This window comes from Pholis gunnellus (assembly GCF_910591455.1).
Source record: "Pholis gunnellus genome assembly, chromosome: 13".
NCBI classification, from domain to species: domain Eukaryota; kingdom Metazoa; phylum Chordata; class Actinopteri; order Perciformes; family Pholidae; genus Pholis; species Pholis gunnellus.
Genome location: NC_136540.1, coordinates 2,505,758 through 2,530,655, shown reverse-complemented (window position 1 = coordinate 2,530,655; position 24,898 = coordinate 2,505,758). Strand labels below are relative to the sequence as shown.

At 40.3% G+C, this 24,898-nt stretch overlaps 1 protein-coding gene across 1 annotated transcript; it reads left to right on the top strand.

Moving 5' to 3' along the window:
* Positions 1–1,672: 1,672 nt before the first annotated feature.
* Positions 1,673–13,247, top strand: pitx1 (paired-like homeodomain 1; the record flags this gene model as incomplete). Its single annotated transcript, XM_079171185.1, is given in 5 exon segments — positions 1,673–1,699; positions 1,702–1,737; positions 2,859–2,913; positions 8,904–9,106; positions 12,612–13,247. Coding segments are annotated over 5 exon segments (870 nt in total). The 3' UTR covers positions 13,161–13,247.
* Between the last annotated feature and the right edge of the window lie 11,651 nt (positions 13,248–24,898).

Genomic DNA, 24,898 nt, shown 5'->3' with positions numbered 1-24,898 from the left:
CCTATATGTTCAATTTAAATAAATATATTTTATATTGATACAGTGTTGTTTGTTTCATCTTTCACGTCATTATTAATTAAAAGTTTACAGTCTAAACCTATACTTTGCTCTCGGCTACTTGTGGCCTATATGTTAGGCCCTATAATTAGCTTTTGGGGGGCATTTTATTCTTTATTATAATCGTACTGCACAGCTAAATACGTGTCCCGAATAATCAGTGTAATTGCTTCAGCTTAATGATTTATATAAGTGTTTGTTATCGTCGCGTTTTGCGTCTCTGCGCTGCTCCGCCGCTGCAGCTCAAATACGCACAAAGGCCTGAAGGTTCCGCCGAGCATCTACTGTTGATTTTCTGAAAATATCAATTACTCTTTTTATTATTCATTCCAGGCAAAAGCTGTAATTCAGCCACATTCCCATGCAGCATTTAAGCCACAGAAGAAAAAATAAAGTATTAGCACATTTAAATTGTTTTGATTCATGTCAAACCAACAGCAAAACAAAATATTGCTTTAAACCTGCATGTAAATACTGGGATATGAACAATTGTTTAAATAATCATCCGTTAACAAAGGCGAATGGCTTTAGGCTGTGATGTTCAGGCGGAATATTGTTTGCCGAATCAATTAATTGTCGAGAAGACAAACATATTTAGTGCCCGAACACAAAATCTGTCTATTTATATAAAAATGAACTGCTGCCAACTGAGGAATATATCGTGTGTGACAAGCAAAGTAACAAAATGCAACAGATTCTGGTTAAATTAATAAATATATTGAATCTAGAACCGTACAAAAAATAAACCAGACGTGTGTGTTTCATTATTCTACAGGAGTGAGACAGTAGACCAGAATACCTGAGAACTATTATTAAAGTGTACCCAAGTAACACGACATGTGCAGGTTTACAGTAAAGCTGTTTTAAAAGTGGATTGGACGATACAAAATAAATTGAATTGAATTGATTGCAGACAAATGAGCTCATAAAGTCTCAACTTTTCACACCGAAACTGTTTTTCCTCATAGTCGCTGTCACGGCTCACACATTTAATCATAGAGAGAGGGAAATATGAGCAGCAGGTTTATTTAAACAATAAAATAAAAACGTTGCTTTTGTTGTACCATAATTGTTTTAATTTAAAAAATATTATTATTAGTATCATCATTATTATTATTATCGTAATTACCACTATCACTAACATCACCATCATCATATTAAATGTTAAATTATCATATCTTAATTTTTCTCTGCTCGTTGCTAACATATTGAGGGTTGAGAAATAAGGATGAGGGTGAAAATACATTTTAAGATGAAGATCAGAAACTGAGAATAACGATACACTTTGGTAAAACAATGAGGACGAAGATGAAGGGGGCGTCAGTTGAGGATGATAAAGTTGTGAAATTTGTTGCAAAAATAAAAAATGATGAAGATTAAAAAAAAGAAAAAGCAATGGTATGAGGAGATGATTGAGGGTGCATGGGATACAGAGGATGACAACGGGGAGGTAGGGCTGTCGGTTGCGGTATCGTGACGTCACCGCGAGGCGTGCTGCAGACCGCTGGCGAAGAAAACCAAACCAGCACCGCAGAGACTCAACCAAAGCGCTGAATATCGCGGACGCAGCGTTTACGCGCAGCCAACGCATAAAGTGGATTTATCGAACACCTGCATGGGGGAGATTCTGAGGCTTTATTCATTTTTTTTCTGTCGTCTGCCTCCGTTGGGCACCAACTGGTGAGTACAACAAACACCTCTCGTCTGTCCGGTTGTTGAATTTCAGCTCAGGTAACCGGTCAGACGGTTGGCTGGCTTCTCCATTTTGACCGTTTTACGCTTCGGATGTTACACATTTGAGTCACACACGAGTCCGCGTTGAGCGTGATGGAGAAAATGAAAAGTTGATAAGTGCTGACCTCCCTCATTAAGCAGTGCGTGTTGTCGGCTTGTGGGGGTCAAAGGGGCTTTAGTGACCGTAGAGAGGCCGGAGGCTTATTGGGTGCATCTTTACGCACAGGAACGATTGACAGAGATAAAAAGCAGCAGAAAATATCATTGGAAGCTAAAATATAGTCTGTGCTATTCAGAGTGCCTGAGCATCATTGTTAGCCAGATATAGCATGCAGACGTATTCATCATTTCCCTATAATATCTGACTGACGCCTTAAATTAACCAAATAAATATAAAGTGCAGGCGGGGGCGCGCCAGTGAAGCGTGTGAACACGGAGGGACAGAAGGGAGCTGAGCGAAGATTTACCGAGGACATAGAGCAGCAAATGGATTCCTGTAGATAGGAGTGTGTGTGTGTGTGTGTGTGTGTGTGTGTGTGTGTGTGTGTGTGTGTGTGTGTGTGTGTGTGTGTGTGTGTGTGTGTGTGTGTGTGTGTGTGTGTGTGTGTGTGTGTGTGTGTGTGTGTGTTATAATGGCAAGGTAAACTTTGGGATGTTGGGTAAGGGACGAAACGAAGCATACGAAACATAAAGATGTGTGTGGCAACGTGTGAAGGCCTTGGTGAAAGTTTTGGAGAGGCTGTTATGTAAAAAATTAAAAAAAATACATATATAAAATGAAAACAATTCATTTATTTCTGTTTTGGCTGTATTACCTTGGAATTGTCCATATATGATAAGTATACTTTTAAAAAAAAAGAGAAGTGAGGATTCAGATGCAAAAAGATATGAAGTTTTAGATTCTTTTAATTCTTTAAGTGCAGTGGCTAAAATGTGATGATATTGTTTTATAAGAACTTATATATAACGTAATGGCTTTAAGAGGGGACAATACATGTATTTGTATATATGTATAACTGTATTTATTATCTATGCAAGTCTGATATGCAGGATATTCTTTTTTTCAGGTAACTGGAATGGAACTGAATCTGTCGAAGGATGTGATTTCTTGCGGGGACGCAGGTATGACTTCTTCTCTTCACGACTATAAAATAAATCATTCATGCCTCAGAGTTACAAAACTAGAAGCTATCATGTAAAGCAGAAGGATGCTGTAGTCTACAAGTGAGGATACTGTACCTCTCGGTTTTGGCGCAAGGTCAGAACTTGTTGGCAAATATCGCAGCACACAAGCTGTTGGTGTTCACAGGCAGCTGCTTTCGGACGCATATGTTTGATATGCGAGGAATTAATGCACACAGCGCATTTACGACATGACGACAGATCACATAATGAGACGCAAATGTGAGCGTGCGAAAATCAAATGAGAGCAACAGCATTTGCAACAATGAGGCCTATAGTTGAGTTTTATTTTCACCATCTATTTTCTCCTTTATTATTTTGTGTCTGGTTTATGATGATAATGATTTCCTGGTGAGTCGTTTTACCTTTTAAAAACAAAAAACAATAGGAATAGACGGCAAAAAAAAGCAGCAGAAGATTACAAGTTATATTTGTTTAACATAACGACATATTATAAAAATGTTTATTGTATTTAAATGGAGGTTTTCAGTAAAGCTGGATTTAATCACAGACCAAAGAAAGAACGTCTAATGGAGACGTGAGAACTTTAGAAAATATCCGCGGTTTTTCCAAGACATTTAAATGCCAGACATGCACGTGCTGGTCGTGTACAATCCTTTTCATTTTTACATTTTCTTTCAGGAAATCGTCATTTTATTAATAGCAGCAGCTTCAACATAAGGTCACGACTCAAATTGGAAACATAATTATTGTAAAGACAAAGAAAGACGTTTGGCATGCTGAGCATGTTTGTATTAACTGAGGCGGACATTCAGACTAAATGGACCTTCATTAGAGGTACAGTGGAATGTTGTTGCTAATAAACATATGTGCGTTTTATTGGGTTTTGGAGACTAATCATCAAAAGATAGAAAAAAATCCTTTTTGTAAGCAACAAATGTGTATTTTTGAGGGATAATTCCATCTCAACTCAGGCAACGTTTTTCCCCCACAACCACACGATGCACAAAAAATCCGACATTTTACAGCATTTGTATAGCTTTTCCTTACGAGTATGATGGTCATTAGAGGTTATTGTTTTATTTACACCCGTGTCCCTTCTTGTCAGGTTGTTTATTGGTTGTCAAACAGGCCTTGGACCAAGCAGGGAAACCATCACCAAGGAAATAATCAGCTCTGTCCTTATCCAGTTACCCGCCGTGTCCAGTTACATCCACTGCTGTCCTGCCTTTGAATCTACTCGCCAGCTTTAGTTTTCTATAGGCAATGCTTTGTTTTTTGGCCCCCGTGGCTCTATAGCTTTACTTTGTTTGGTTCCCTTAAGAGAGGAAAAAATAGACCATTATTATGTGTGTTTGGTGTGTGATTAACGGCGGTCGAGGAGTTTATTTTCACTTCTTGGAGGCAAAATATGAGTGTTTGCATTGCCACTGGCCTTTAACCTGTCCTGCCGGATGGAAAGGCTTTTTAACTCATCCATCACACGCAAGTGCCCTCCAGAGCAGAGGAGGAGTGGGACGCGGGCAGGGATGCAGGCTGAGGAGGCTGGGTATTTAGATTACCTCCATCTATCAGCCTGTAATATCTGCTCGCGGACAGAGAGGAATCTCCATGTGCTGTACATCCTTTAATATCTCTATGAGGACTTTAAGGGTCAGCGAGTTTATTGGGACTTTTGTTCTATAGAATATTAGAAAAATGACTTTTTGAAGAGTATACATTCTGATTCCCCTGCAACAAGCCAATGTGATGTTACAATGTGTTATTCAGTTGCTTTCCTAAACTTATTACAGAAAGACCTCAGTTGTTTTTTGTAATGATAATCACAGTATATTGACCCAAGTGCACGCAATGCACCCACTAATCCCGTACTAACACGCACCAATTTACATTTTCAGTCCATTCCGTCTCCACAACCTGCATAGTAAATACCACCTGCTGACACGATGGGATGACCAAGTCCTCGAGGTCACATTTAACAAAAATGCATCTTGCGCACAGAATCCCACTTATGCGCTCATGTTTGGTTCACCCACTGCAGCTGAATTCGGGTTTTTTTTTGCCATTTACGCACCTTTCTGCAGCTCAGAATACAAGTGCACAGGTATAGGGCATGTTGGTTTTCTGACCAATGGCACTTCAGTAAGTAAGGGGCGAACTTCTTACAAGCATTGTATTGCAGACAACAGGCCATAGTGACGCACGCTGGAGATAATGAGGATCTGCTATTTAAATCAAAACCACTGGATTGGCTGATTCATTTTCTGGATATTCAGACTTCCCAACTAGAATGAATTACTATGAAAGGCCTGTGATGTGTAGAAATATAATACAGGCCCTTATGTGAGCCCCAAATCTCTCAAGAACACGCTGAGGCCCAACACATAGATGGGAAAAGCCAAGTGATTGTTGAGAGCTTGCACTATTGTCTTTTAAGAAAAGGCCTTCGGGGGAGTTTTCCGGTCGGACGGGGATCTCGTGTCAGACGTCGCTGTCATACAATGGCCGAACATGCTCGAGACTGGCGCCGGAGACAGTCCGAGTCCCAGACGGCAAGGCATGAGCCGGTGCGCATTTACTCGACACAAGCTGAACCACGGCAAGTCAGCCGGTCAGCCGGTCTCACGTTGCAGGAGAAACGTACAGCTTTCAGTCTGTGGTTTAAAAAGTGTGTAAATTGACGTAATTTGTGTTTTGTACTTCGTTTTCTGTTAAATCATGTAGAGACACAACAAAATGTGTCCTTTCCTTGTTGGTCATTTAGTCACCGCAATAGATTCTTTTTTGCCGATGTGTGTGGAAGGTTTGGATTGTTTCATTATTCAGAAGGCAACTTCATTCCAGAAATAAAAACACATTGGTTAAATGGAAACAAGTTTCTGACTTCATTGGCACATGTTTCCCTTTATTTTAGTGACAGAAATATGATTTTAAGTCTTCAGTAATCGATTCCATCCTGAAGTGCGTAATCACACTGAAAGAGCTTAATTATAAACACAATACGTAGATATGTGCGAATGTTGCGTAAGCAACAAAGTAAATGACCGACAATAAAAACTACCCATGACGCACCAGATCTATGAACCTTAAGTGATTACAACAAGGCCTCACCTGGAGCCAAACTGACTTTAAACTAATTGATATTGAGACGTTTGGCCTCCGTGTTTTGTGACCATGCGCGTTTGCTAACAAAGAGAAGTTTGTTTCTGGACGGAGCTCTATTCTCCACACAGTGAAGGTTACATCTCACTTTGACTGCGTTGTGAGTCAGTGCCCGCACTGTGCATGCGCGTGAGGGACCAGAGACTATAATTAGACCAGAAAACACATACAGACATTCCAACAGCTGAGTTTTCAAATTCAACTCTTTCACAATTTTAACCAAAATAGCCCTCTATACGTGATTTGGCTTGTTTGTGAATACTTTGAGTCTCCAAGGTGGTAAAACAGCTATAAAGCGTAAGCCTGTTCAATGATGACTGCTATGGGTCACCATCAGCCACATTCAGGTCTGGAATCAGGTAGCGGACCATCAACCATAAAGGGGTTTCGTTCTGAGAGGTTCTGGATCCAGCAGTATGACCACACGAATGTACGTCAAAGTTTAGAAACTTTTAATACATGTTATTAATTATGTCGTTATAAGTGCCGCGCGCACAGATCCGCTGCTGTCAACAGATTACTATTCAGCAACATATTTGTGGATAAATCACTGATGTTTGTCTCTGCTCTGCCGGGCTTCCATTAGTCCCGATTGTTTATTTGTCAAAGTGAAACGCTGATAGAGCTACATCTGTCAGTTTACACACACACACACACACACACACACACACACAATAATCTTCATATCGTGCGCTTTTCATAGTGAGGAAACAGTAACTGGGCAGGCCCGTGTTGGAAGGCAAATGTTTACTCAGCTCGGTACATATCCGAGATATACAGTACATTGTGTGGCTGCGTGTGTGTGTAGAAGCGCACCCAGCTACGTTGCGCTGGACAAAATTCAAACATGCCTGCAAGAATAAAAGGCCCATTTTATGCCTAAAGAGCAAAGCGTTGCATTGCGCGCTCCCGACGAATAGAGGAAAATGAACGCTGTAAAAAATGTCTTAGCAAGTGAACAAAGTTGTTTTGCTCCAATATGACGCTTTTTACGTTCCAGAGATTTCCATGCGATAAAAAAAAAAACGTCTTATAAATTAATGGCATCATTTTTCCACTTGTTTCCTCTTGACGTCAGACTTGTGTGGATGGATGTGGCTTTTTTTCTTCTTTTCTTGCAGCGGGCTGGCGTAGTGGGTGGGACTCGCTCATTTTAGGGAGGTTATACGCAGCAGATGGGCTGGGTCTTGCGTGTGGGTTAGAGAGCCGGAGCTTCCTCTCAGTCGCAGCGGGCAGAAGCTATTTTTCCCTTGCAGTGGAGAGAAGGAGCGCGCACTGGGCCGTCACTGTAGAGGAGGGTTTTTTTCTTTTCTTCGAAGTCCTTTTCTTCGTGGAAGAACTACACTTTGGTGGAAATCCTTCTCCGTGTGATTCCTCCTCTCATGTCGCAGTGTGGTGTCTGGCAGCGGGTGGATTTTTTAAGCTGTTGAGGAAAGCTTTGTGCACCCCCAGGATTCACCCTCCTCCCCCGTTTCCCCTCTTGTACGCATCCTTCTCTTCAAGGTGGGATGAATTTGGACAGAAACGCAGAGGCAGCGAGAGCACCGCCGGCCCGCGACGCGGCCCCCGCGTTTCATTTACCGAGAACTTCAAACAGCAGTCGGGAAACTTTAGAGAACTCAAGCAGCGAGTCCTCGGACACAGAGTTGGCAGGTACACAGTCAAGAGTGCTTTTAGCAACTCTATTCCTTCTTCTGAGTGCAATAACAGTTTATTTTACGTCTCCATAAGCACGTTTACGGTGGGCTGTCAGAGACATCTCGACACTTTGATGCTACGGAAAAGCAGACACTCTTAACTTGTGTCTCAGTGTTTGTTTATTCTCACTGCGATGACGATTTATTTCCGCGTGTTACGGCGCAACAAGCATTTGGATAAAGTGCATAAAATTCCATTTGCATCAAATCTTAATTTGGTCTATTTCTGCTCCAAAGTTGAATGCGCCTAAATACAACAGGACGGGGAGAATAGTCCAGGTTTTTTTGCGTGTTTTTTGTTTATTGCGCTGGCTGAAGCAAACACTTGGCAGGATCTCGGAGTCTGTCAGGGAAAAATGTGCAGAACAGCCTGGCCTGCTGTCAGTAAATGCATTAAAACCAACTATAAATATTGGGCCCATCCACCAATCTAAACTAAAAGCCAGAAAGTCTGCAGGCTATTAACAATTCTTGAAGAAGCTTTTTATTCTTCGACTTGGCCACATTTCTTTTAGCAACCCGACTTGTTCTTCTGTCTCACTCCATATGAGGAATATAGCAAATATGGAGGAATGTTTATTTATAATTTCCTTTGTTTGAATTATTTATGGGGCTTAAATAAAAAAAGAATAATGTTGTGGCTTTAAGTTTTAAGTTGATTCTTGGCAAACATTCAAGAGTATTCCCTTTTTGTAATTAACCTTTGCACGTGTTGACCCTTCAGTTTAATGAGGCAATCTTGTGAGAACACGAATACAAGATAGCACTCCGGAGATAAGAGGAGTGGGCAGACCTCTTCGTAAAGAAAGTAATATTGATCCAAGTGTGTTTGAGAGAATCGATACAAAACTTTGTAAATATTTGGCTTTAATATGGCACTTCTCACCTGGGGCTTTATTTTGTAAATCATTTATTTATAGCTTTGAAGTTCCTTATTTCATGCTGGCAAAACTTTTTTGTTATAGTTGACTTCAAGATGTAGGTCGTTTTGCACGTTGTTGCCCTTATTTTCAATCTGAAACGTTTAACTTTTAAATGAAAAGAAAATGGTAACAGGACAATACAAAAGCGGCAGCATGCAATCGTTTCATCCCGATTTATGATCCGCAGAAAAGGAGAGGAGCGCTGAACACAGGAGCGATGACGGGAACGCGGACGATCCCAAGAAGAAGAAGCAGCGGCGGCAGCGGACTCACTTCACCAGCCAGCAGCTGCAGGAGCTGGAGTCCACTTTCCAGAGGAACCGATACCCGGACATGAGCACCAGGGAGGAGATCGCCGTGTGGACCAACCTGACCGAGGCCAGAGTCCGGGTAAGAGGCCAGCAGGGCCGTGCGTAATGCGTGCGTAAAAGACAATTTGGGAGATACATCTCAACGTTATTGGGTGGGAAAATCTTACCTAAATATATGAAATAACTCCAACACACATGAACCAAATAATCAACAAAATGTTTAGGGAAATAGATAAATAATTCTAAGAATATTAAAGCAAAAAAGTAATTCTCCCAACAAAAAAACTTGGAATTACCATTTTAATACGAGTGTCTGTGTATGATTGGTGCTCCGAATTTATACAACTTCTTGGTCCAACTAACATTTTGATGCAAAATTGACCATCGACCTACCCAAACCAAAGCTATTTTGAAAGATACTGCAGATGAATCTCCATGATTTTGTTGCTCATTTGCTCTTCCAGCATTTTAATTTCATATCAGGACAAGAGACAACATATTGATCTTTTATTTGTGGTATTGAGGTCTTTACAGTGTCGCTTTTCTCTTGCTGCCAACTGTCTGAACGTATCCAGCCTTTTCACAGAATCCATGTAAATTACTGCAGTGACTTTGTTAGAAACTAAACGTGTCATGATTCAGAGACACACATAAGTAATGAACTGGTAATAGTAACTGGGTGATTTGTAAACTGCTGCGTTAACAGATATCAAGTTGCTGTCATCCATGACTATCAGCTACGGTGCATCCAAAAAATAGGTCTTCCATTATTATAAAACACAATTCTCAACACCACGCGTATTTCTGACACGAGCAGCTCTACAACGACACGTTGGCGTCAACACATTTCATGTTGAAACGTAAGCAGAAATTGAAGCCGTCTGTAACTATTTGGATCTACTGGAAATTACATCTCTTTCTGAGAGCGTATCCGCGCTGCTAATGCAGCCAATGGAGGAATTGTCCTTTGATGACATCACCACCCGTGTGGACCCTTATCTGTCCTCGTGGAGGAGACGGTCCGTGCAGCCAGATCTATGGAGCTGTGCAATGAGCAGGAACAGCGTGTGATTAAATCTATTCACGTTTACGCATCATTACGACGTATTTATAACCATTCAATTCAGAAAATAAATGACACAGCGAGTTCCCTACACAGGTATCCATGCTGGCTGCTCTTTTCTCGAAGAGAAAATGTGGACGTAAGAAACGTGCGTTAAACCAAAAACAATTGCAGTTGGTTTTCATTTACTACAGCAACTGGCGCCTGGCTGCCCGTCCTTGCAATACTCCACCTTCTCAAATTGCATAAAAAATGCATACAGCTATTTAAAGTGCGGGGGGGGGGGGGGGGGGTTAAAAACAAAAAAGTCTCAGAAAGTTTAGAGAGCCATGGTTTTTCATTTCTGGAGTCAATGAGGGTGAAGTTCAAACAGTGCTGCCTTTTATTTTGACGGAATAAAAAGAAAACAGTTTTCAAAAAGGAACGTGGCGTGACATCAAGCAGCCTGATATATGAGATTCATATCTGCACATTTATGAAAAATGTTTTGACATTTCAAAGTGGTTGGACTTGACCTTTTAAGGTCATCGGTGTTTAGTCGAGTTTGACAGATTATATATTGAGATTTGTGGCTCATTTATTTTGAATGTTACCATCGTAAAATATCTTAAATAATGATTGTTCTTTGCTTGTTAACGTGCCATTAAAATCCAAAGTATTATTAATAACTTAAATATATTATTGAATGTGTATTAGTTTATTTATTTGGCTCGGTACAGGACACTGAAACAGGCGGTGCAGAGAAACGCAGCGTTTCCTCCGCAGCTCTCCGTCACATCGCTCACGTCTTTGTGGACAATTTGTCCGCAGCACCCTGTCCCCTGCGCGGCTATAAATAGCCCGGCCGATGCTTCCACTTGTAAACTGTTTCAACTGTGTATTAAAAAATGACTCGCAGAGTGCGAAGTGACGGATATTTTGTCAGGCTTCGATAAGGCGTGAGGATATCCAGAGGCGCGCGCGTCTGATCCATGCAGTTACAGTTGATTCACACACACACACACACTCACGTAGGCTTCACGTGTGCTACGCTACTGAATAGTTACCTTCAACACATCTTTGGGTCTTACTTTAGTTAAAACACATTTATGTTGAAATGTAACTTTTATTTGAATCAAGTCATCGAATTTGATTGCAGAAAATATTAATATTTGAAGATACATTTCTCACAAAGAATAATTATTTGAAGAAAAAAACGTTGTGCGATGATTGAAGAGAAAAGTTGGTCATTTAATTATGTTTCTTTGCACGCTTGGAGCTCAACTGCGCACATGATTTAAATATATGTTGCTTTAAAGTTTAAACAAAGGCTTTAATAAATAGACAATTAAAAACACGTGCAAACAAAGAGCGTTTGTTTGGAAGAACAAGACGTTCACCGTTCACTTTCCGCCCTAAATATTCACTTTTGAACAAATTAAAGGGGACATTTACTGGATTCATTTAAAGTTGAAGTTTCTACTGGACTATAGCAGCTTCTCCTGTAATTTAAACGCCTAGCTGGTTTAAAATGTGCAGAACAACCGGAGTGAGTGAGGATTGTTATGTGAGAAGACAAATAGGACTGTTTGATGTGTTCGCTGGGACCAGAACCCAAATCCACAGTCAGGACTTGAGCACTCAAACAACTGAAGATTGACTTTCACTTGATGAAAGTGCATTTTTCTAAAATTCTAACTGATTTGTTGTGGCCATATATGATTAAAATATAAATGTATAGAGCCTAACTTTGACCACGGAGTAAATAAGCCTGTGTGTGTGTGTGTGTGTGTGTGTGTGTGTGTGTGTGTGTGTGTGTGTGTGTGTGTGTGTGTGTGTGTGTGTGTGTGTGTGTGTGTGTGTGTGTGTGTGTGTGTGTGTGTGCGTGCGTGCGTGCGTGTGTGTGTGTGTTCACGATTGAAACTGCAGTCTGGTCCTTACAGTCTGGTCCATTTATGCTGTGTTTATAAACTGTTGTAAACAAATCTTTAGACAACTGAGGACATTAAACAGCTGTATCCTCAACGTGGACTGCAGCTTCACATTTGGAATTTAGCTGTAGGGCTATTTAGTGTAAAAAAAATACATATACATGTATACATATATATATGTATTTTTGTATATATATATATATATATAGGTGTGTGTGTGTGTGTGTGTGTGTGTGTGTGTGTGTGTGTGTGTGTGTGTGTGTGTGTGTGTGTTTTCTGCAGCCAAGACACCAACAAACCATGAAGCCAGCAGCACTTTTTGGGACAGAAATATTATTCTATCAGTACAATTTATGAGAATTAACAAAAGACAAACTGAAGGCCCATACAGCTTGTTGATTGTTAAAATACAAAACAAGATACTGCCACATAACTGTGACTTGATGTTGTCCTATAAGACGATAAGTTAAATAAATTGGACTACATTCTATGCCAAAATCAAAATAATGTAGGTTCCAGATTTAGACTATTTGGGACTATTCAGGTGACCATTCTGCTCCTCAACGTTCCCGCAATGGGCCTATAACCGTGTGTGTGTGTCCGTCCTCCAGGTGTGGTTCAAAAACCGCCGGGCCAAGTGGAGGAAGCGGGAGCGGAACCAGCAGATGGACCTGTGCAAAAACAGCTACCTGCCGCAGTTCAGCGGCCTCATGCAGCCTTACGAGGACATGTACCCGGCGTACACCTACAACAACTGGACGAACAAGGGCCTCACCCCGGCGCCGCTGTCCACCAAGAACTTCACCTTCTTCAACTCCATGAGCCCGCTCACCTCGCAGTCCATGTTTTCGGCACCCAACTCCATCTCCTCCATGACCATGGCCTCCGGGATGGGCCACTCCGCCGTGCCGGGCATGCCCACCCCGGGCCTCAACAACATCAGCAACCTGAACGGGATCGGCACGTCCGGCATCAACTCGGCTATGTCACCGTCCGCGTGTCCGTACGGGCCACCCGGCTCTCCGTACAGCGTTTACCGGGACACTTGCAACTCCAGCCTGGCCACGCTCAGACTCAAATCCAAACAGCATCCAACTTTCGGATACAGCAGCCTGCAGAGCCCCGGGTCTAGCCTGAACGCGTGTCAGTACAACAGCTGACGGGACCAAAGCGCGCGTAAATGTTACAAAAAATTAAGAAATATATATATGTGATAAACGGACACGGTGTCAGAGCTTACAGGCTACCTGCGGATTCGGGGGGAGGAGGGGGAGGGGGGGGGGGGGGGGGGGGGTCAAAGACAACTAAACTGGATTAGTTGCAATCATTTTTCAAAAAAGAAAAAAAAAAGAAAAAGTGGATTATGCGGGTTTTATGTGTTTACCAATGAACTTGCACAGCAGTTGAAATGTCCAGGATTTTTTTTTAAATGATGAAGACGTGTTACATTGCTGCATTGTACATATATACATGTAAATATATACAGGCTTAACATATGAAACACACGATGGGATTTTTCTTTTGTGCTTGCTTGCTTGCTTTTGGAGACTGGCAGAAGGGGGGGTGGGGGGGGAGGGGGGGGTTACAAGTAAAAACTAAATTAAATAAAGTGTGGAGCTTATCAAGAATCCAGACTCGATGAGAGAAAAGAGATCCAGCTCATATTGTACATATTTTATACTGCTTCTGTGTGCTTATATTTACCGATGCAGGGTGCCACCGGCCCGTTTGACTCCGCGACGCCTCCCGTTCAGTGACTGTACTTTGAAATGTTTTTCTTCTCATTTTGTTTGCTGAAATAGAAAAAAAAAAAAAAAAAAAAAGCCCCGCATGTTTAAACTTGAGTGCAACGTGTTTTGTACGGTAATGTAAGACTTTGCAGAAGTAAGTTCATTAGCCTAAACTGTATACAAAAAAAGGTGATTCAAAGTCCTCGTGTGTTTATGGTAACATGTTTGTTTGAATAAACTCCAGGAAAAGAGAGATTTATTTCAAGTATGTTTAGAGGAGTCTTCGTTTAACGAGACAAACCGCAGCGGGACAGTTTTTTTACTCCAAAGAGGAGCAAAATCAATAATTGGCTAAATATCCGCAGACACATTGATCCACTGGATTATCTCAGAAATATGAAGCTTTTTTTAAGGATTAATGGGACTAACCACTAGTTCTCTGGGCTTTGACGACGATATTTATTCCTTTGCTCATTTGAAAGCTTATTCAAGCATTTTATTTTACTTTATTGCGCATCACTTTTTTTCTGTGGAGGGAAATAAATCCAATGGAGCTTAAACGCATCACACTTTAATATACATTTCTTTAAGGATCATTCTCTAAAGCCTTATTTAATATTATGGGTTATTGTTATTTGGTGAGAATATGAGAATCACGGCTCGGTGCAGAAAATAGCCCTTTTCTTTTATAACATGCATGTCCAACTCTAGATTTATGATTTGTACTTGAGCCTTGCTCTCTTTATTTACACTTTAAGAGCACACTTGGTTGAAGTTGGAGTCACTCAGGACACTTTCTATATGGACCTAACAGACTCCCATTTTAAGGAATTATTATCAGAGGATTAAAAAAAAATAGCTTTTAAGCGAGTTGAAGCTATTTATTTATTGAATTAGCTGCAAAAATACGAAACTCTCAAACAGACCTGTGTGTTTAAATTGCCTAAAACACCTTCTAGAAAAATAAAATGCAGCTTACTTCTTTGGTCGACAATGCCAAGTCGACAATGCCAAGTGTGTCAATCAAAATTAAGTCAATCAATACCATATCTCGTTTTCTGACACCTGCAGAAATCCCCATATCTATATTACTCACCGTTAGACTGATATTAGCGCGCATGCACAAATGCAGCAGTAATGACTGTGTGCTTAAACTGATAGTGCTCTGTGAGGGGAGGATGTTAGGATTAGAAGCAACACTTGAATAAACCATCAAATGTAACGCAGGCTTCTAATGACTAATACAAACAGCCTGTGACTCCTGAGGAATTAAATGATACTGATGGAGTTAAAAGTCAGCAAACTCATTTAAACCGGTTTCTAGAGGTATAATAGTGAGTTTTAACTTTAATTTTCTAAACTAATATGTATATTAAAAGTGAGTTTATAGTCATAGTAGCATTTTAGTAATTATTCTTGCTCTATCTTAACTATCAAAAGGGAGTTTATGTTGAGTTTAAAGTACTATAATATTTTACAATAACTGAATAAAAAAAGGGACCACAACACCAACATAAATTGAGATATCACTGTGTCTCTAAAGTATAATAGTCTCATAATAACTTGAAACATGTCTGACACTCAAAAGTGAGTTTATATTGACTTAATGTGGGAACTTTAGGCCTTTTTCTATTAATTAAATGTAATATTCAAGATTGACTTGTAATGTGTCAGTGATATTAAAAACTGAGTTAATGTTAACCTGAAATACCTTTTTGAAAAATGTATTATAATATCCCTGACGCTCAAAAGTCTGATTTTTGGTAATTGTTCTAGGTTTTCTTTAATATTCTATTAATATTTTGTAACCCATAGTTTACAGTGTCTGTACTCAAAAGTGATGTTGACCTCTGTGCCTTTTTGGAAAATGTCTCCTATAATATTTCACCATAACATTTAGCGTTTATCTCTTATAATAAGCCTATAATATTCCTTTAATATTTTTAAAAAGCTAGATTATTGAACTTAAGGTTCTTTAAAAAAACTCCTATATTAGATTGAGCCATAATATTTTTTAGCAGTGTGTCTGGCTTCTTGATTTTATCGCGTCGTATTCCTATTATTCCTAAATAATATTCCTATAATATTTGTATCTTAACCTGTAGCGTGTCTGTGATAAACAGTACGTTTATGAATCACCTACCTCTAGAATACATTTGTTATTTTACCACAGTGTTTCTGACGCTCAAAAGTTAGTTAAATGTAATTTGGGTGTTTTGCTGGTGTATTTATCTATAATATTTAACTTATCGTCTGGTGAGTTTAGAGGTGGGTTTCGGTGATTTGATCTCCTGTAGCAGACTAAAACTATCATATATCATATTTTCTCATAACGTCTGTCAAACGCACTGCTGTTACTATTTCTGTAAGTCTAACTGTCACAGGTTTACTGAAGCTCTCTTGTCGTTGAGGTCCACCATTCATAACAGTAACATCAGCAGCGCACGCGGTTCATACAAATTCTTTCCTGGGGCGTGCCCGCGCGCATGGAGCTAATGGCAGAGCGTTTGGGTGGGCATGCGCACTGGCTGTGATTGCAACTATCCGCTTTGATTTGAAAATGTTTAACGAGTGGACAAAGCGCACCGGAGGCTCATAATGATTCGTAACAAAAACAAAGCGCCCATGCTGTCGTAAATGTTACACATAATACTTGTTTCCGGGTATAAATAAGACCGCGCGGCACCGTGAACGCCCCTGAACCAAGAGGGCAGAGTTCAACACGTCGCTTTATAGTCGGTAAATATTTGAACTCGTGTTTCTCTGGTGAGGAAGTCCCCACTTCTACTTCCTACTGCTATGGAATGGAAGAAAACAATACACAATCATAATATCAGAAGTGTTTCCTTCCTCTCTCAAGAACGTACAAATTGATTCAGAGTGAAAAAATGACAATAAGTTAGACAAGAAAAAAATCAACAGCCATTTTGATAATCAAAAAAGCTGTGTGTAATTGAAGATAAAAAAGAGTCAACGATCTAAATTTCTATTTTTCTGGACATTTCAAGACATCACAACTGAGATATTATGATGGGATTTTTTCATTTTTTTATGATATTCCATTAAAAAATGAATCAGTTTAATAATCGGCTGATTAATCAAGTAAAATACCAACTTAAAGTCACAGCATCAAGATGAAGGCTGCAGCCAAACTGAACTGTTGTAACAGACCTCTTCTGATGAGTCGTATTACTCAAGAAGAACTCAACCAGCAAACTTACAAAACTTTGAATGCGTAAATAATAATACCGGCTTTCCATGAGAGGCCCCTTTAGAAGTCAACTGTACACCTACCGACCACATCGGTCTGAATTACCAGTTTTGAATTGTTTTCACGAATTACAACTGTACTATTAACTATTAGCGTACAGCTTACGGTTTGTGTTAAGCTAACGTTAGCACTCATTTGGTTGTGGCCTAGCAACAATAGAATAAAAAGACACAGCAAAAACTTGCATTCTCTCTAATGTCCATCAGGGGGCGACTCCTCTGGTTGTATAGAAGTCTATGAGGAAATGACTCTACTTCTCTCTTGATTTATTACCTCAGTAAACATTGTAAAAGAGTTTATGGTCTCAATCTCTAGTTTCAAGTCTTCTTCATTTAGTAAATTATGGTCCATTTAGAGTCAAATAGATCATAAAGCAGGGTACGCTTTAGGGCGGGGCTACCTAGTGATTGACAGGTCGCTACCATGGCTTTGTCTGATCTGGGAGTCGGCTGCCATGAGGGTGTTAGGTGTTGAGGTCAAACGGGGCCCAACAGCATTTATTTGGCCCCGGGCCCCTGAGAGGTTAATGCGGCCATGGCTGAAATTACATTGTACTGGGCTATGACAAAATCAAGTACAGAAACCAAGAGCCAAATAGTATTTGTAGATACGCTTAATGTTTGCACAAAGGATGCAGCTCCCAACCTCCTTATGAAAAATGAAAGATGTCTTAATTTGGATGACACAGCACAATCTTGGCAAATATCACCACGACATCATAGGAAAGGAAGAAACTTGTATTTGAAGCCATTATTTGAATGTCACTACACTTCTGTGGCTGATATCTAAACACCCCGGCCATCTGGTGTACCCTAATTAACAAAACAAGCTCTCCTAAAACCGAGGCCTCCCCTCAGCTATGACTACAATGCTGCTCAGCTTCTGTTAGTTTTCTCCTGCCAACTCTCTGCAGCAGCCAGTCTGATCCTGAAACCTGCACTGCAGCTGCTGCATCCTATAAACACACCAAGTCCCCGTTTAGATCCAAACCTGTAGTTTATTCAGAAGCACTACCTAGACTCTATAATACAACAATACTGACCCTGCAATCAAACAGCAGCAGCAAGGGTCCATTAGGACGGCACCAGAGTGACTGTTATCTCTCTGGGTGTGTAAAAGCAGCTGCTGCACCCCAAAAACAAGACCACACAAAACAGGTGTATGTACTTTACATCACCGCTGACCATATTCTGCAGCATAATATTTGGGTTTTAAGTCTTCTAGGAAGCCATTGGCTTCCTTTAACTTTAAAATGGTATGAAAATCAAATTACCAAGACCTGAAAAGTACACGAGACGCAGTGCAGACCTTCCAATCACTCGATAAAAGCGAACACTCACTGTGATCAGAGACTTATTTATAGTCAGTTATACCATTCTAAGATCAATCAAAAGTAATGACTGCTGGGAGCGGAGGGAAAATAAGCATTCAGTGACACTGATGTAGAATATGTTGTAAAACTTGCTGTATGGTGCTTTACATCTGCACAATGTAAACCAGGAGGACAAACCTCTTCTGTTTTACAATCACGTTTTCAAAATCTCAAACTCTAAGAGAACAAAAAAAGCGCCTTGACAAGAAGGTGGCTGCTTTTGGATTAATGTTGCCATGAAACTCGCACCACAAACAGCAACTGAAGCATGACTGACCGATCCCGACTTAAATGTTGAAATGCCGGTCCCATCTACCATAAGTCTCACGCCTCTGGATACATTTGTTACAAATATAAATGTCTAAATAAAAAATTGTGTTGTGAAAAAGGTGCATATCCTTAAGACAACATTTTGCAATACAAAGAGTAGAACAGTAACACCACTGCAGATGAGATGTGACTTGAAAAGCATCAATTTACTGTGGCCAACCTTATTGACAGACACGTCCCCTGTAAGTCTATGAGACTGTTTTTCCCTTCAGCATCAATCAAATCCACAAAGCATTTCTTAATTTAATAAAATCTCTACTTTTAGAATAGGTGTGTTATGATGCTTTCAGACAAAATGGAAGGGCCTCATGTTGCCCTCATGTGTCATGTATAAGCATCATTATCACTTTATATCACATGATGGGCACATTAGGGGAGCATTTTGATGCAACTTGACAAAAAATAGGAGGGAAAACACCACATGACTTACCAGCAATACATATTAATTAAAAAGGGCCTGCTATCCTGCTAATATCACTTTATATCATTTGATTGTTTTATTGCAGACGAGGGCTGATGGAGATAATCCCTCGAATTCCAGGTGTGACATTTCATGCATTGTGTGTTTTAATGTTTGTGCGACATAGAAAGAGTCATGGGCGTACAGTTTTCTAGTAATGGAAGTCAGCGCTACACAAACCAGGCCAGTGGCACAAAAAAGGCATGTTTGCTGTAAATGTTTGATAGTAAGCCAAGTACTGCTAGCATACTTGTAATATCAGGACTCGTGTCTTACCTTTGTTAGTGATCTTTTTTCTGGTCCTCAGGCAAAAGGAGCCTAAGGACTGGTATCTATTTATACTTCCTGGTTTTACCATGTTTGAAGAAAGGGGGGGGGGGGGGGGGGGGGGGGGTCTATTTTTGTTGTTGTGTTTTTCTGAAGCTGCTGAAGCTTGCTACATATACAGGTGGCGCTGTGATTTATCGGTGACTTATGAACAAAACTTGTAAACATCAAGTGGCCAACTTGTCTGTCTATTGCCTGTGTGTGTTTAAGCTGAGCTCCCCTACTAGTGGTGCAGTCCACTCCAATTTACTTAGAGGGTATTTAAAGGGTGGTTGTGTGTGTGTGAGGTGTTGGAGGATCGTGCCATACTCCAGTCCAGTGGTGGGCAGTAATGCATCTATGAGCTGGCCTGGCAACCACCAATAAGACCTGAAGGAAAAAAGCGTTTGGGAAAAGTATGTGTTAGCACTCACAAGCATTAACAAACGACTGCATCCAATAATCACAGTTATGAAATCTTGTTCACCAGTTCCAGAAAAGTGAATCAAGCGAAAACGTCCCATTCAGAAGAACATATACAGTAAGAATACATGGAATCATGTTGGGTAGAGTAAAAAGTATGTTGGAGTGCGGAGATAGTGGGGAGGCCTGTCCTCTTCCTGCTTGATTTCTGTAATATTACTTCAATAATTCAATGTTTCTAAGCCTGATCCTCTGTGCAACTGCCCACTGCACTGGGGTCACATGTTCCCTCATTACCATGAGTCACTTTGCACTGAGTCACTTCCACGTTTACTGTCCTGCTGCCAGAAATACCCATAGAAGTGTGTATTAATCCACCTCTTAGAATAGTCCCCCCAATAATCCACCATTTATTCCTGTTTGAGCAATGTTGCTAGAATCTACAGTGCCCAGCTGTTTTAAGAAACTACTACCACTTTTCTAAAAAACAAAGTATATATTTGTGACCTGTTTTTAAAGCTTTACATCTTCAGTAAGAATCAAAATGTTTGGGGCTGAGAGTCACAAGCGGAGTAAAGGAAAGTAGGAAAAGTGTTGAGGAACGGATTAACACGTTCGGTTTTGGTATTTTCAGAAAAACTTGTTGACGATAAAAGAAACATAATATTAGAGTAAGAAATATGAAAGTATGAAGATGCTCTTTAGTGTGCCTTTTGTACTTGACCTGCCTGACACCCTCATGTCTCTTGGAAAAGTGTTTACATGTCTATGATCTTACTTATGTAAATGTATTTAAAAAAAAATACATACAATACAAATATTTTGTATCATGACAATATAAAGGAATGAATCTCAAAAACATTCACGGACCCCAGTTTGAGAATCCCTGCCTTAAAGCTGAAGCACAGTCAAAGAAGCCGTATTTTTAGATTAGAATACAAAGTCAGCACGTGGACTGCATTCCTACAGCGTGACCAAAATCCATCTGTGTAACTCTCACCAACAAGAGGTTGAACAAAACACCACTCTGCTTAAAATCTTCCTGGATACTGCAGAGCATCAGCAAAATGTCTCAAACGGCCCAATGGCTGCTCATTTTACTTCCTTCCTCCTCCTCTTTGAATTTCGTACATCAACAATATCACCTAAATCCGATGAGCTGCATAAATCCATGTTGAGCATGCACCCTGAGTTAATTATGTCATCTTTATGAATGTACTTTAATTGAATCGGCCTAAAGCCAACCTGATGATTTTAATATTAACCGCTAAAACAAGCCAACATGTATGCCGTGCTGCAGAGACACGCTTTGATTTATGGAGCTGAAGATTTATTGCAAAACACTGGATCACACAGTCAAAGGAGCGTTTGGCCAATTGCTGCATGCTGTTGCAAGCCAACGTACAACAACATGAATTACAATAATTATACGTGTCTTGAGAAAATGATGTAATTACCGGCAAGTCTCTGTCTCAGTACCGCAGTAACTCTGACAAAGCTGATACATGACAGTCATTTTGAGATTAGTGACCGTGCTGAGTCGAACTGCAGTGACTTCACAGCCAAGTGTGGGTGTGTGTGTGTGTGGGTGTGTGTGTGTGCGCGTGTGTGTGTGTGTGTGTGTGTGTGTGTGTGCGTGCGTTTAAAACACACTAACCTGTGGGTGGCTGAGTAAAGAAAGAAGCCTACTGTATGAAGGATGTGGTTCAACATACTTTATTTATTATCTGACTGATTATCTGATTTGCTCTCAGCATTAGATTCTGCATTCATATGTAAAATCTGTCTGCAATATATTTTGGTATTGGAAACGTTTGTTGTCCAATTGACCAATCACATCCGAGCAGGCTTTAGCTGAAACTGTTTGTGTGGAGAGCAAACGAGGCGGAATGAATTGGTTGTTGGGAAATACAATCTGGGAAACCATCTGCTATCGTCTGACGATGACTTCGCTTTTCATTAATTTGAAATGATCTCGTAAACCGGCTACTCTAGTCTACTCTATGTCAACATACAATACATTTGATGTGTTTGTGTTTTTATGCTCGTTCTGTCGGTTGTTAGCTTCACCACATTGGTCCAGATTATCACTTTACTTTTGGATGGATTACCATATCAATGCCTACTGGCTTTGATGATCCTCTGACTTTTACCCAAATGCCACCATTATTTTCTGTGTGTGTGTGTGTGTGTGTGTGTGTGTGTGTGTGAGGTGTCTCGACAACTATTGGACGGATTCTCACGGTTCAGATGTTCAGATGAATTGGAATCTGGTGATCCCATCATCAGGTCCGGTTTCAATTTTGTCTAATATAAATACTTACGATACGAATGACATTCCCATCAGCCTCAGCTGTACTTTATGTTTAGTGCGAAATAGCAAATATGTGCATGTTAATAGATTGTAAACATGTTAAACCGTATACTTGTGTAACATCTGCATAATAGCATTCTGATGTTAGCATTTACCTCAAAGTATAAAGCCTCAGAGAGCCGCTCTAATGGCTGTATACACTCAGATATTTAGGTTGGTTTACTCTGTACAAAAAACAAATGGACTCAATTTTACACAACTATACAGTCACATTAGACATTACAGATTGTTGCTTTCTAGTAAAAAAACATATATCACCATTTTTTTTCTTTCAGATAAACCGTTTCATTGGACTACTGTACCTTAAAAATGCATCGCCACAAAGCTAAAAACGGTGTTTTTCTCAGCTCGTGAGAAGTTGACGATCGTAATGGATGTCTGTATTAGGGAGCTGATCCTTTCCACCACTCTCAAATCAGACATAGATCCTTCATCATCCCAGAGAAAATGTGTTCTCCTTTTCACAAAAAATAAGAACGACTACTGACAACTTGTATTTTAAATGGGAGAAGACAGCGTGAAACTGCCATTTATCAGCAAAACAGACAACAATATGTTTCTGTTCAGGCAGATGAGAACAGTCAGTGGCCGTCCAGTAATACAAACGGGGTGCATTTGATCAAAATAACAAATGGCGTACAAAATGTTAAGCTCTCGGTTTTCTTTCTGGCAACAAGCAGAACACTGTGATTACTATCAGCGGTGTGTACGAATCCCACAACAGACGAGCCCACATGCTAAACGCTGGCCTGTGCACTCCCCCACGGAGACTCCTAAAGAAGCAGACTTCAGTCAAGATTGACTGTCTATGACCTTGTTATCTTTATTTGGCGGTATCAGATTGCAACTACTGCCCCCCCCCCCCAAACCCTCCCCCACATGGCCACAGAATGAAGCAGCGATTCACACACCAGAGGAGAAATATGGGCCACTACTTGGAAAAAGCCCAGAAAGCCTCTCTCCTGCTCCCACTCCATCTCTCTCTTTACCCTTCTGACGCTTTATGCTGGGGGAGAATTATTATTTTTCCATCTCAAGGTCTGCACAAAAAACAAAAAAGGGCCCACCTGGTCTGTCCCACTCATCTATTCTCAACTCTATTCCCTTTCCACTCTTCTCTCTCTCTCCGTCTGTCTTTTACTCCCCTCCACCTCTGCAATTTCAACTGCCCTCCCCACTTTCTCTGCCTCTTCCTCATTCCTTCCCCCTCGCTGTCTTTCTGTCTCCCTCTGCTTCTCCGGACTGCTGGCGGTGCAGAATTAGTAGGTGAAGCTGAAAAAAAAAAACGGATTAAGGAGCCAGAATCCAAGGGGTTCACTAATGGGAGAACTGGCTAGGCTGCCTGCTGCTTCTGGCCATCAGCTGAGGCCAATTATCTGAAGGGGCCACATGTGGCCCGGTCTGGCCCGAATTGGCCTTGTAGGAACTGCTGTCTGGTCACTTAAAAGTCTCCCTCCTCCTCCTCCTCCTCCTCTTCCTCAGAGGACAGATGATGGTGGCCTAGCAGAGAGGCTTTCAGGGCTGAAACAATCAGTCAATTAAACTAGTTGATTGACAGAAACAAATTAATCATTTTAATTCATGTTTCAAGGAACGTTTTTTAAACATTCACTGCATGCTTCCAGCTTCTCAGATGAGAGGAATGGATTGTTCATTGACAAATAGTGATGGGCATTTTGTGGACTTAACAATAACTTGGAAACAAAATGATCCGATCATTTGATGAGGGAAAATAATTGTTCCTTGCAACCATGAAAAGAAAAGTCAGTGGTTCAAATGTGCAGCCTCAGCTGACCAGCACCAAGTAAGACATGATAGTATTAAGCTTTATTCTGCATTATGTAATAAAGCTGAGATCTTTATAAGTAGGCCTGAGTGTTATATTGTGTCTTCCGCTCTAATGAATCCAGTAGATGTTATTATTTTTCCTGAATAAAAGGTCTTGAGTCATCCATCAAAAATCCCAATTTCTGATAATTCTTGTTTTGGACTTTTGGATTTACAAGAATAATTTGGGAAAGACACTTTCCACCAAAGAGTTAGATGAAAAGATCGATTCCTCTCATATCTGTCCGTTAAAGGTGCAGTGTGTAGGATTTGGAGGCATCTATAGTGGAGAAGTTGCAGATTACAACCAACTGAACCTTCACCCCCGTGACAAACTTGTAGAACTACGGTGGAAGATACCAAAACATGAAAATGCAAAAGAGCCAGTGTTTGGTTTGTCCGTTCTGGGCTTCTGTAGAAACATTGCGGCCAGCTTCCTGAAGAGAACCTGCTCTGTATGTAATTCATTCTATGGTAACAAAAACACATTTATTCTTATTTTCAGATGATACACTAAAGGAAACATACTTAATATAATACTGTATATACAGTAGTTAAAACTAGCTCCACCTCAAACAGCTACAACAGTAAAATACTACTTACATGCAATAAAGTGCGATATATATTCAGTTTATCAGACACAGAGACCATTTTCTGCAGAGCAACCAAGTTTACTTTTGATGCTTAAATACATGCTAAATATATTTATTTACATTTACCGAAACCTAACTAAGTAGTTTTGTTGCATTTTTGTTTTATGTTTCAATTTAGAACTTTAACTACGTGTTTCAAAGTGTGTAAAACT